This window comes from Furipterus horrens, unplaced genomic scaffold (assembly GCF_987537825.1).
Source record: "Furipterus horrens unplaced genomic scaffold, mFurHor1.1.pri manual_scaffold_15, whole genome shotgun sequence".
In the NCBI taxonomy this organism is placed as follows: Eukaryota; Metazoa; Chordata; class Mammalia; order Chiroptera; family Furipteridae; genus Furipterus; species Furipterus horrens.
In genome coordinates, this window is record NW_028327185.1 from 10,134,845 (window position 1) to 10,148,667 (window position 13,823).

Here is a 13,823-nt window from a genome sequence, read left to right on the forward strand (position 1 = left end):
CCTTTTCAACTGGTTTACTTTTTGTAAGGTGAATTTTTTATTCCTGTCTATTGGGTTTTTCAGAATCTCCCTGAAACATTAGCTCCAAGTTTAAAGGCAATTTTGAAGAAGGATATCTATCAGAGAAGAGGAAGATATTTCATACGGGTTGATGATTCCGAGATTGAATATAATTCCAAGTTTAGGTAATGTCATAGTTAAATTGAGTCAGGTGTTTGTATTTCCTTGAGACAATAATATTGAAGGTTCTGTATGTCAGCCCTGATAAGCTTCTCCTGGAGGAAAAAGTAAGATTGTATTTTGAATGGTCCTTTTATTTTCATGTTTCCAGTTTTTGTGTCTTGTTCATTACAGGATAGAGAATGGATTTTTTTAAATTTATTTTTATTTATTTGTTTATTTAATTTCTAGAGAGAGGGGAAAGGAGAAAGAGAGGGAGAGAAACGTCACTGTGTGGTTGCCTCTCACTCGCGCCCCCAACTGGGGACCTGACGTGCAACCTAGTCACGTGCCCTGACTGGGAATCGAACCAGTGACACTTTGTTCGCAGGCCGATGCTTAATCCACTGAGCCACAGCAGCCAGGGGTTAGAGAATGGATTTTTATTCATAAGTCATTGCAGACCAATATTTTTCAAACTGCCTGGGGAAGCCTGTGGGTTCCATGGAGAGTTTTCAGAAACCGTACGGGAAGGGCAGCAAGCAGAAACCTGGCCCCACTTGATCCAGGGGCGCTTGTTTTGACCTTTTTGCCTAGCATTTCATTTGCACGTGAAAAGCTTCTGCTTCCATTAAAAAAAATAATAATCCATATTTGATATCTAGAACAAAATGGTAGAGATTTTTGCCTAAGCAGATAAAACCACTGGATCCTGTTCCAAGCAGGAAGGGGTCCTTGGGAATTCTACTGCCGCCAGCTAGCTTCACAAAGCACAGTTGTAGAGTCCGATTTAGTTACCACAGAAATAAAATTCCCGGGTGAATAAGACATGTGAGTTGTAAGTCACATGCATTCTCTCCTTCGACTCATATTCCGAAGATTGCTGGGTAAGCAAGTAATCAGCAATGAGAATTAGAAGGTAATTTGAATGGTCCCTGGCCTGGTACACTTGGCTCTTCCCAGGGGCTCTGGCAGACTGGTCCCTCACCCAGCGGTTCTGACTCTCACATCTGCGGACACCAGGCCCTCGCCCCTGAGCGGGGCTGCCAAATTCTCACTCCTTAGAATGCTCTCTGCCCACCAGCTTCCTTCCACACTTCCCTAAGTATGTTCCTCAAAACAACATTTCTAGGGACTTAAATATGTGTCACTCAAAAAGGGGGATCTTTCCTACAAGAACTTAACACTTCCTTATTTCACGAACCCTCTGCAGAAAATCACGTTCTACAGAAGGCACACGGGGAAACACCGTGTTAACCCACTTTTCCTCTCTCTCTGAATCCTAGATGATTGATTGAGCAACAGCTCTCGAAATGCTAAGGAGGCGACATTTTCCTGGGCCGACAACCTGGCCCCCATGTTTGAAGTGGGGGCTGAGGGAGTGGTGGGGGGCCCTAATTTGGAGGGCAGACCGGCTTTCTGGCCATGTGCCATGGGCCACTTATTTAACTGCTCTAAGGCTCCCCGTCACCCTTTATAAAAAGGAAAGAGGGCTGTCTCTGTCTGACTGGGTCGCCGTGAAGACTACACAAGATCCAGAATCTGACCGCTCCTGACCACTGGCACCGGCTCCAAGCTGCCACGGTCATTCACGTTTTAACCTGTCTCCCGGCGTCGCCTGGCCACCTCCTCTTGGGACAGCAGCTGGAGTGGTGAAGACAAATCGTGTCTCTCCTCTACTCAAATCCCTCCCCTGACGGCTTCCGCAGGGCAAAAACCACTGTCTTGACATGACCTAGTGGCAGGTCAAACTTCCTGACAGTCAACATTTGTCTTTATCTGTCCTTATGCTTAGACCAAATGTAGTACGGACGTAATTTACAGTGGTGTTTTTAAAGTCATACACAGCAAATGTACTCATATAGTAAAAATTGAGAGCCTACTGTGTATAAGACTGAATAATACTAAAAATTAACCCTATTAACTTCTGGGAGAAATATTTTTTCATTACTAAATGTTTTATTCTTTCCTCTGTATACCCTTTGACTCACGGGTGCCTTTCTCCTGTTTTAGGTTATACATATCCACTAAGATAGACAACCCACATTTCCCCCCATCGGTTTATAACTTTGTCACCGTGATCAACTTCACGGTAACATTCCAAGGTTTGCAAGACCAGCTCTTATCTATTGTGTTAACCCATGAGGTTCCTCATTTAGAAAACCAACGTTTCCAGTTACTGGAGAGTATCTCCCTCGACATGATGGCGCTTGAGGAACTGGAGGAGAAGACGTTAAATTTACTGCAGGACACACAAGGCAAGTTTAGCTGTGCAGTGAGGTTAGGAGACCTTTGCATGCCTCCGTGAAGGGCACAGTAAACGTCGTGAGGGCCATGCTCTGAGCCGGCAACAAAACTCCCAAATCTCAATGGTCACCCAATAACTGATTAATATAGGTGAATCGCCCCGTTTCTAAAATTAAAACACTGTGAATGTTGGTGTTCCTCAGGTCCTACCTCTGCTTTATGTCATGGGACACTTGCCACCGTAAAATCTGTATAAGGTGTAAGACAAATCTTGCAGAGACTCGTTAGTTTCCTCCTCGCTCTGTGCCTGTACTTCAGGGTCCCTGACGTCTGTTATGTGTATCAGGTTAGATTACAAAGACCGAAAGATTACGTTTTCCCCACATGTTAATAACTAACCTATAGGAGGACACAATCCAGTGACTTACATGTATCCCATTAAAATGTTTATTAAAATAGCAGTAGAAATTACATTCTTCTCCAACACAAGAACTAAGAAACCATAGTCTTTAAGTATACACAGTATAATTTCTGAACAACTAAACAACTAAACAAAAAGCATTATATAGATATACACCGGTATATCTGCTTCTAAAAGGGGTTCTGAACACCCAATTTCACCATAGTGGAGGGCGTCCCTCCCACACCAACAAGCAATGTGACACCAGCTGGTGTCCTGCAATTCAACTCAGTGCTGACACACTCTACCTGAGACAGCATCAGGGTCTTGTTCTAGGGGACTGCTCCCTACCCCCTACTTCAGGTGTCAACCACAAGCCCAGGTTGCCACCTGTTCTTTTAACAGATTGGCTATAGGTTGGAAGTTTTCACCCCCTCCTTAGGTTTGATGACTTAGAAAAGCCATTTACACTAAGTTACGGCTTTATTATAAAAGAATATAATTCAGAAACAGCCAAATGCAAGAGCTTCCTAGGGCAAAGTTTAGGGGAAGGGTGCAGAGCGTCCCTGCTCGCTCCAGTGCACACTCTCCCCAAATCCACGTGCGCACCAGCCCAGAAGCGCACTGAACACTGTCCTTTTGGGGTTTTATGGGAAGCAAGATTAGTTAAATCATTGGCCGTTGGTGATTGATTCAACCTTCAGCCCCTCTCCCCTTCCAAGAAAATCAGGCCACCCTAATCCTGGGATGAGAAATCTACTTTATGGGTTATTATCAATTTTATTTGTTTACAAAACAGAATCCAATAGAAAACATCGGAGTGCATCACCTGGGATAATGGAACACTTGTTATTTTCTGAATGTTTTATTTTCATTTTCTGTGTGATAGTGGGTCACAGAGGAAATGTAATCCTTACTATGGAATGACTACTTATTATGTGCCTACAATAAAAATAGATTCCACAAACAGGAGAGTGATATAAAGAAGAGATAAGCGAGTGGGAAGAGTGACCTGTGTGCTGTTAATCAAATTTATTAGAAATATGACTTATCCTCGCTTAAGAGCTCATCTCCAAAACAAAACCAACAAAACCCCAATAATCAAGACGCTTATATCAAGAGGACAGAATGGGGAAACCACCATTGCATATTCCAATGGTTTTCAATAAGTTCGTTTATTGTTTGTTTTTAGGATGTGTATTAGATAACGAGGAAATTGTAGACACCTTACGACAGTCCAAAATTACTGCAAATGAAATTTCAAAGCGCATCAGTGCAACAGAAAAGGCAGAAAGTGAAATTCAAGCAACACGTGAAAACTACCTCCCGGTGGCCACGCGCGGCACTCTGCTCTACTTCCTTGTGGCTGGTCTCACGCAGATCAGTCACATGTACCGGTTCTCCCTAGACTGGTTCCGCCAGGTTTTTGTTTCATCAATAGCTTCCAGAAGCAAAGAACAAGAAGAACACAGTCTGAAAAGGGAGAAAATGGCTCTGAAAAGAGTTCAGGAAAGTATAAATCACTCAAGAGAACCTAAGTTAAAATGTGAGAAAAATCCCTTAGAGCAGCATCTGAAGAACTCAGTGGACGTATTGACAAGAAATATTTTTAAGGTGAGACATTCTTTAATGTGAATTTTGCCAATGAATTTAATCTAGCTAGGTTAATCGAACATTTTTTTTTCTCCCATAGTTGGTCTCTTCAGCTCTATTTAATCAACACAAACTTTGCTTCTCCTTTCTACTCTGCACAACAATCATGCAAAATAATGCTCGTGAAAGCCTACCTCAGGATGACATTGGCTCTCTACCGGAAGAAGAATGGAACATCTTCTTATACTCCGGCATACTGAGCAATACTGAAGGTGTGATGCCCCAGCCTAGGCTTGATGGGAAGTAAAAGTACTTACTCTAGATTTAGTAAAAACATATTTCCCTGAAAAATACTAAAAGATTTCTATGGGACTCCAAGTCAATGCTTTCATATTTATTAAACTAAAAGCAGCTTGAGTTCAAGTGCAGTGTCTCATTCATCATCGTGTCCCCTACACTGTTGGGCATATAATAGGTGGTCCGTAATTTTTGAATGAATGAATAAATAAATGACAGTTGCTATGATTATTAGAACCCTAACCTCCATGCTCATGGAGGCTGAGAAGTCCCATGACCCATGAGCTGTAAGCAGAGACCCAGGAAAGCTGAGGGCTGGGGCAGCAGGAACCCCAAGGCCTGAGATCCAGAGGAGCTGTGGGGTAAGTCCTGTCTGAGCCCACAGAGCTGAGGCTTGGGAGAAGCTGAGGCTCAATGAGGAGAGCTGTTCTGCCCTTCTTCGGTTGTTTTGTTCTAGCTGGGCCCTCAGTGGACTGGATGACACCCCCCGCATCAGTGAGGGCGATCTTCGATTCCATTGCTGATCAGCCTCCATGATCATACAAGCCAATTCCTATAATAAGTCTCCTCAGATAGATCTACATATATCCTGTTAGTTCTCTTTCTCTGGAGAACCCTAATATAGTAACCACCAAAAAATCTACAGAGTATATACAAAAGGAAATGAGAAGAGAACTGATGAATGTAATTACCAAAAAAAAAAAAAAAATCAGTAAAATACAAAGGCAGTGAGAAACAAAAGGAGGGACAAAAAGCTACAAAACATACAGAAAAGAGCCAAGTAGCAACAGTAGATCCTTCCCCATCAATAATTAATGTAAATGGATTAAACTCCCTGATCAGCAGACATAGCTTGGCTTAATGGACAAAAACAGAATATGTACAACCATGTGCCCTGGGCAAGAGCCTTCCCTTAGATTTAAAGGCACTCACAGGCTGACAGTGAAAAGACCGAGCAAGATTCTGTGCAACTGATAACTAAGGGTAGAGGTGGATATACTGATATAAGAAAAAATGGGTTTTTAATCAAAAACTGTTACAAAAAACAGAAGGGCATTATAGAATAATAAAAGGGTTGATTCATTAAGGAGATATAAAAATTATTCTTGTTTATGCACCAAACCTCAGCGCTAATTATGAGATGCAAACATTGACAGAATTGAGGGGCGAAACCACAGCAGCGTGATCATACCAGGAGACTTCAATATCCTCCTTTCTGTTTTGTCAGGTAACTCTGCTATGAAAAATGTCCAAGATTTGGCTGCCTACGTTTTCTTCCAGGATTTTTACAGTTTCGAGTCTGACATTTAACTCTTTAATCCATGTTGAGTTTATTCCCGTGTGTCGTGTAAGAAGGTGGTCTGGTTTCATTGTTTAGCACACATCTGTTTAATATTCCCAGTCCTTTATTGAACGGACTCTTTGCCTCATTGTATGTTTTGCCTTTGTCAAATATTAATTGACTGTAAAGGTGTGGGTTTATTTCCAGGTTCTTCATTCTGCTCCATTGATCTAAATGTTCCAAGTACATTTGAAAAGATGTGTATTCTGGTACTTCAGAGTGAGCTGCTCTGAAGCTATCAATTAAATCCATCCGATCTTGAGGGTAATTTAAGGCCACCGTTTCCTTGTCGATTTTCTGTCTGGAAGATCTATCCATTGATGTCAAAGGGGTGTTAAAGTCCCCTAGTATGACTGTATTACTGTCAGTCTCTCCCTTTGTGTCCATCAGGATTTGCTTTACATATTTAGGTGCTCCTGTACTGGGTGCATGAATTTTCATCAGGGTTATAGACTCTTGCTGGATTGCTCCTTTTATCTAATTTAGTGTCCTTTTATTTTTTTTAATTTAGTGTCCTTATTTGTCTCTTACTATAGCCTTTGTTTTGAAGTCTATTTTGTCAGATAGAAGTGTTGCTGCCCCAGCTTCTTTTCCTTTCCATATTTGCATCCCCTTCCTCTTAGCCCGTGTGTGCCCTTCATCCCGAGGTGGGTCTCCTGCAGACAGCAGAGACGTGGGAGCCCCCTTGTAGGTAATTAACTCTTTCTCTTGAGGCTTTTAAGATTCTCTCTTTGCCATGAACCTTTGCCATTTTAATTAGGATGTGTCTTGATGTGGGGCCTCTTTGTGTGCGTCTTGTTTTGGGCTCTGTGCTTCCTGGACTTGTGTATCTTTTTCCTTCACTGGGTTAGGGAAGTCTTCTGTCATTACTTCTTCAAACAGGTTCTTGATCCCTTGCTCCCTCTCTTCTCCTTCTGGTAGCCCTGTGATGCAGATGTCGTCACACTTTATGTTGTCCCAGAGTGCCCACGGATGAGTGAGCAGATAAACCAAATGTGGCAGATACATGCTGTGGAGTATTATTCAGCCTGAAAAAAGGAAATCCTGTCACATGCTGCAACATGGATGAAACTCGAGGACAATATGCTGAGTGAAATAAGCCAATCAGAAACAAGGCAAATACCATATGATGCCACTTACATGAGGCAGCGAAAGATGTCAAATTGCTAAAAACGAAAAGTAGAATTATGATTACCAGGGGCTGGAGGGAGGGGAAAGGGGTTATTTAATGTGTACAGAGTTTCAGATTTGGAGAAAAAGTTCTAAATATCTGTTTCGCGACAACACGCATATCCTTAGCACTACTGAACTGAACGCTTGAAGTGGTTAAGACGGCAAATGTCGCTCTTTTTACCATAATAAAAAATTACCCTTTATGTAATGAATTGTTATATAAAATAGCTTTTCCTCAACAGCAGATAATTATTGAGCACCTACTCGTAGTGCGTAACCGGCAGGTCAAGGACGGCTCTCCAGCGTGACCGTCTCCCCTTCTGCACTAGGCCTGCACGAAGCGCGCAGGAACGCACCGCTGCGGTGGGTCTCGGGCTCCCAGTGGAAGCAGTGCGAGCACATCAGCCGGCAGCTGGCGCCCTTCTCGCTGCTCCGCCGGTCCCTGCTGTCCCGCGCCCCGCAGTGGGGCGCGCTCAGAACCAGCCGGGCTGCGTACACTCTGATGAGCACGCCTTTCGCTTCAGAAAACGCTTCCCCGGGGGAAAGCAGGAAATCGCCGGAGGAAAGTAAGCAAACAGTCAGCGTTTCCGCCAAGCATAATGGCGCGTGTGTCTGGGAGGCTGTCCAGTTATAGACGGGGTTCAATGTCTTATAGCATGAAAAACTGCAGAGCAACGTTACTGTGTTGTAAGCACCTCTTACGTTCTTTAATCCTCGCAACAATTGTGTCCGATGATTGTTATAAACATTGTTGTTGATGAGAAACTCGGACGAGAGGCCAGAACTTCAGAGATGAAGCACACCGCCCTCCTTTCATTAGACCCCACGAGCTTTGTTCCTTGGATCTGAACAAGTCTACATGCGTAACACATGTGTATTTTATATAAGATATTTTATTTATTTTTATATAACATGTTTTTTTTAATTACATAGGAAATAAAACATACCGTAAATGGCTTGCTATATTTAGCATATGTTTTCCTTTCTGTTTTTTCAACTTGAACTCCCCTCACCTTCCCCGGCCACTTGCGCCCACCTCACTGCTGATCAGGATACAACCTAATTCATTCCCTTCCACAGCCTTCCCCATTTTTGCTCCCAAACTTTTGCCACGGTCTCCAGTTTCCAATATTGCAATAACATAAACATCCTTACACACGTTTCCTTTGCTATTATTTCTGTGGGACAGGTCACCAGAGTGGAATTGCTGGGTCAAAAGTATATTATTTCTATGTTAAGAGTTTCGGCCAGATTGCTTTTTTTGAAGTCCATGATAATTTATGCTTCCACCAGCGATTTGCCCATTTTCCAAGAGTATTGAATTTTTTAACTGTTGCCAATCTGAAAAGTTTCATGTGCTCTGATTTGAATTTCCCTATTAGCTAAAAAAGTACCTCTTCAGATGTTTGTTGGCTGTTTGGATTTGCCTATTCGTGTACATAGCCCATTTTTCTACTGGATTGTTTATTTCTTTGTGTGTGTGTGTGTCAATTTGTAAGAATTTTATTTGTCTAAAAGATGATCAACTTTTTGTCTTGTTAAAAAATATTTTTTCATTCGAGTATTTTCCAGAATTCGTTACTGTGTATTGGATTTGCTCACAGTGTCTGTAGCACACAAAGGTTTAAATGTTTGTATAGTCAAGTGTGTCTTTCTTTATTTTTCTTTTAGAGCTTCTTGCTTTCCAGTTTTGATAAAGAAGTTCTCTTCCTCCCCTAGAGTTTTCTCTCTGGGTCATCATTGTTTTACTCTGTTGCATTTCACTGGTCTACTTTGGGTTCATCATTTACTGCACTGTAAGATGGGCTGATATCTTTTATTTAAAGAAACGTTTTGCTGACCTTTTTTGTAAAATGAAGCTTTTTATTTTTCAAACAACCCCAAATTTATCAATTTGTAAATAGTTTTCATGTATCATAGGCTTTTTTAAGGTCAACAAACCTATTTTAGTTATACTTGGAAAACTATTTCTCTGACCAAAGTTGTTTTTAGACATTGGGGAAATAGAAGCGGGAGGGAGGTAGAAACGGTAGCCGTATCTGCGCTAGTTAGAAATAAAAACTAGAAGGCTTCCCACTGTGCAAGGGTGTGATCAGTAGGACTCTGTTGAAGTGCTAAGAGGGGTCAGTATTTAAAAATATGCATGTAAATATTAAGTTTTACAAAAAGTTGAGAACTTCGTTGTGTTTTCATTTGCTGCTCATTTCCTGTATCTTGTGTTGGTCGATTATGAATATAAATCTCTAACCTCTAAAGCTGTTAGTTTACCGGGTGGGGCAAACGTAGGTTTACAGTTGTTCATATGGAAAGTAATATAATAATTAATAAATAACAATACGAGAATCAGCTCTGTTTCACAGACTCACAGCCGTAAACCTACGTTTGCCACACCCGGCGTTCATCAGTAAAACATCACCTTCGCAGGAGCTGGTTCCAAAGTGTTGGCTCTGCCCTCTCCCGCTCGTTTTTTCCTTCCGCTGGCGAGCGCCTTGTTACAGCACTGACCTCAGCCACGCCCCCAGGGCCAACCTGAAACTCGGTCTCCCTTCATGTCTGCCTCTTCAGTGATTTTAAGGGTTGTTAGCAATGCCGCGAATACTATAGAAATAAATATCATTTTAAAAGAAGTCAAGCATGTTTTTTAAAAAAAAACAAACTTCACAACTTCTTAACAAAAATGTTTGTTTATGGTATCTTTTAGTGATCCAAAGTATTTGATTATTAATCTCAGTTTCTTTCTCTAAATTGTATCCAGCTGAACTTTCGAATGAAAATGAAGAATTACGTAGCCCTATAAATTTTCCCTGGGAGAAACTCACTCCATTTCAAAGGCTGATTCTGGTAAGATGCGCTATGAGCAAATATCGGTATTCTCAATGTTGTGAGCACTTTATCAGTAACGAAACTCTTCAAATCCAAAATTGTATAAGCAAAGCATTGATCTTACAGTCTAACGTTTAGCCAACACTAACATTAGAGGGAAGCACGTACACTCCATCTTAACGTGTCTTCTACGTGGAGGGACTGCAGCTAGAGTGACATTCCCGGCATCTCTCTGTCCCCCTTAGTCACTGCTTCCTCGAGAGGAGGAAGGACTTACAAGATGGGTAACTTTGAGGACAAACTCAGAGTGTGTTGTTCAGGCCCTTTCTCCCCTGTCCCTTTCAGGAGCTGCCCACCAACAAAAAGCATGCCTTCTCCTCTGCTTCTCAATGCCCTGAGCTATGCAGGCGCAGACCTGGGCCCCTGGCCAGCCACTGCCCGGCACTGCCCGTGACAGGTTAACCCCGTCTCATCCTAGGTTTCAGTGTCAGGAAGCACACACGCCTGAGTCACTTTGGCCTTTATTGTTAACAAAGGTGGTCTTTTGCCTGACCCTTCTGTTTCTCAATTGCTTCAGAATCGGGCTGGGGGTGGGGGGTGCAAGTGGGGATCCTTTATGAGCCCCTTAAATTATCAGAAGTGTAGCACGCACTGAGCATTTTACGTATGTTATTTCATTTAATCCTCATAATAATCTTAGGGGTTAGGTACAATTAGTTTACCCGTTGTACAGGATAGGAAGCCACGGCTTAGAATGGCCTGATAGAGCCAGAATTGGCACTCGGACAGTTTGACTCTAAAATCTGTGCTCTTGATAGTAACACTGTGTTATACTTACCTGGGTAGATCATTCTAAATGTGTCCTTATCCCCTCAAAAAGCCCTTTTATGTTCACATTTACCCTCCAGTTTAGTGAGGGACAACTCCCTCTTCTCGTCCCCCTCTTGACCCTAACCTCCTGCAAATGCCACCTGGACAGCCAGAAATACTTCTTTTGACTTCTGCGTTAAATTTTATTTTTGTAAACACTTCAAATTTCACTCTAGATACAGATTGCAAAAAAAAAAAAATTAGATTGCATTTTCTTTGGCCGGAGGCATTTTTTTTCCCCCGCAACATTTCAAGAGCACTTTGTCACTAAACAAATGGATTTGAATTTATGGAGATTTTCCTTACGAGACTTTAAAGTCATCAAGTAAAGATAACTAAAATACCACACACCTTTAAAAATTCTATGTACATGTCTATCTTAAAGTAAATTGATCTTTTTTCTACTTATATTATGGCAAAATATACATACATTATTTCACTTAATCCAAAAATAATCCCTTTTAACCCTGCTTAAGTATAAAATTCAGTGGCATTAGGTACGTTCACAGTATTGTGCAACCATGACCACTATGCACCTCCTGAACCTTTTCATCGTCGCAGACAGCAGTTGTGTGTTTATTAAACAACAAACCCCCGTGCCTTCCTCCCCGTGGACCCCGGCAACTCCCACCCCACCTTCTGTCCCTGAATTTACCGATTCTAGGAACCTCACAGAAGTGGAACCACACAATAGTTATCTTTTGTGTCTGGCTTATTCCCCGTAGAATAATGTGTTCCAAGTTCAATCACGTTGTACCACGCGTCCAGTTGTCGTCTTTTCTGAGGCCGAGCGACATCCTGCTGTGTGTATGTGCCGCGTCTTTTATCCTCTGCGGATGGGCTCTTTGGTGGCTTCACCTTTTGGCTATTCTGATTAATGCTGTTATGAACGGTGATATACTAGGTTTATGTTGTTGTTTTTGTTTAGGTTTTTAGAACCAAACTTTGCAAATTGAAAGATTGCACATAAAAATCCAAATGTCCAGCTTTTGTTTAAAAGCTAGAAGATCAGGCGGTGCTCCGCCCCCAGCCCGCAGTAGCAGGAGCCAGAGCCGAGCCGCGCCTGCGCCTCTGGGCCAGTCTTCACGGCTCCCTTTACTTTCTGACATTGAACATGAATGTTAGTTTTCATTTAGTATCATATTTACATCTTTTTTATTCTTATACAAGAAAATTATCTTTCTCCTATCCAGTCCTCTTCCCTAAGGTACGTTACCCAATCTGAGGACAGATTGATGCCGCTCCTCTACATGTGGGTTATTCACACAGTCATGGCATAAAAATATACTATAACTATGATATATTAACTGATAAATGCAAAATACTGAGCAGCCTGTAGAGTGCAACTCCATTTGTGGAGAAGAGAGGGATAGACAGATGCTGGTATGTGTGTAGAAACTATTTCTAAGAAGCCACGAGAAACAATAGGAGTTATCTAGGAAGCACGACTTCTGTTTTTCAGTGCACGCCTTTTTGCATTGTTTGAATTTTATGTGGCCAGCGTACATTACCTTAACAACAAAAGGACTGGATTTTAAAGCTCATGCTCCCTTTTCTTCCCCCAGTAAGTTCCAGGCAACTTTAGTGTGTGAATTAGAAACTTTATGCACATAGTGATCCTACTCTCCAAACCCCGAGTCAGAAGACATGGTCTGACAAAGTGCCGACCATGGAGAAACTGAGTTAGGACATTTGAAACTGGGTCTGACCTGCACGAGTCAGAACTTGAGCTTGCCACGTACGCAGTTCAGTCAGAAGATGTGAGGAAGAAGGCCCGCTGCCGAGAAGACTAGTATCACGGAGCCCCGTGAGGGCAGGGCTTTGTCTGGCTTGTCCGCCTCCCTCCAGGGCTACAGCCTGTCGGACGGCAAAGATGGGAAGATGACAACGAGGCATGTGGTCACGAGGACAATTTTCAGAGCTATTTGTAGCTGCTTAGAAAAGAGCTAGTAAAGTCGAACTCAACAGAACTCCCATTTCTTCCACCTTCTGTTTCTCTTCCCCTGCCCAAAAAAAAAAAAAAAAAAATGCTGGAGGTTAAAAATTAGGAGGTGGAGAACTTTCCTAAATGCTCGATTGATGGAGCTGGCAGCGTGGCGGTGACCGAGGACCACGGTCACATGTGAGCACAGACCCACAGTGATGGTGTCACAGCCTCACACCTTAGCATTGTTTCCTTTTATCCTCCTTGTTTCCTTTTTAGATAAAAATCCTTCGGCCAGAATGTTTAAAGGATGCAGTGAGAAAGTTTACAACCGAAAAGATGGGAAGTGAATATATTCACAGGGGTGGAATTAATTTGAAAGAATCCTATAAAGAATCCAATGCCAGGACCCCACTGATACTTATTCATGAGCATGGTAAGCAACCTGTGGACAGGTAAGAGAGGACACTATTTGTCCGAAGATATCGAGAAGTAGGTGCTGTGTTGGGTCATTCTGTGTTTAAAATATTTTCCCATTCTTATGTAAAAACTTGGGAAAGGGACCGGTCAAAATTTTAAAGTATATTAAGAATGGACCTTTCTAAAAATGTAAAAGAACAAAGAGGAATAAGATTTCCCAGATTCACAGATATGGAAGGATTTATCAGCCCTCACTTTCTGTGCAGAAAATACCTCCCAAACACTCACTATTTATTAGAAAGTTGGGATTTCCCTTGCATTTATTAACCTTTAATTAACATTGACTCATGAAAAAAAAGACGTGTTATAAAATAAACTCTCAGAAATGGGTCCTGCTGATCCAGCCCTTGTTTTCCTCAACACTCCAAATGCCCTTCTTCCCCTCGTCTTTGATCTAAAGCCCCTAAGCCAAATATTTCCTCCGTTCGTCTTCTCCTCTTCATCATCAAGTCCAATATGTCTTTAGAATTCACCACTTTCAAACTTTAATTCTGTTGGGCAAAAATCTTGTCCAG

At 42.0% G+C, this 13,823-nt stretch overlaps 1 protein-coding gene across 1 annotated transcript in view; it reads left to right on the forward strand.

Annotated features, from left to right (window-relative positions):
• The window catches only part of LOC149992380 (dynein axonemal heavy chain 14-like), an 85,633-nt gene that overhangs the window by 48,173 nt on the left and 23,637 nt on the right, over nucleotides 1-13,823 (forward strand). Inside the window, exons 24-30 of the mRNA XM_090263288.1 lie at nucleotides 64-185; nucleotides 2,173-2,417; nucleotides 3,999-4,420; nucleotides 4,500-4,702; nucleotides 7,560-7,777; nucleotides 9,967-10,052; nucleotides 13,108-13,264. Of these exons, the coding sequence (XP_090119414.1) occupies nucleotides 64-185; nucleotides 2,173-2,417; nucleotides 3,999-4,420; nucleotides 4,500-4,702; nucleotides 7,560-7,777; nucleotides 9,967-10,052; nucleotides 13,108-13,264 (1,453 nt within the window). The remainder of the gene's footprint in view (nucleotides 1-63; nucleotides 186-2,172; nucleotides 2,418-3,998; nucleotides 4,421-4,499; nucleotides 4,703-7,559; nucleotides 7,778-9,966; nucleotides 10,053-13,107; nucleotides 13,265-13,823) is intronic.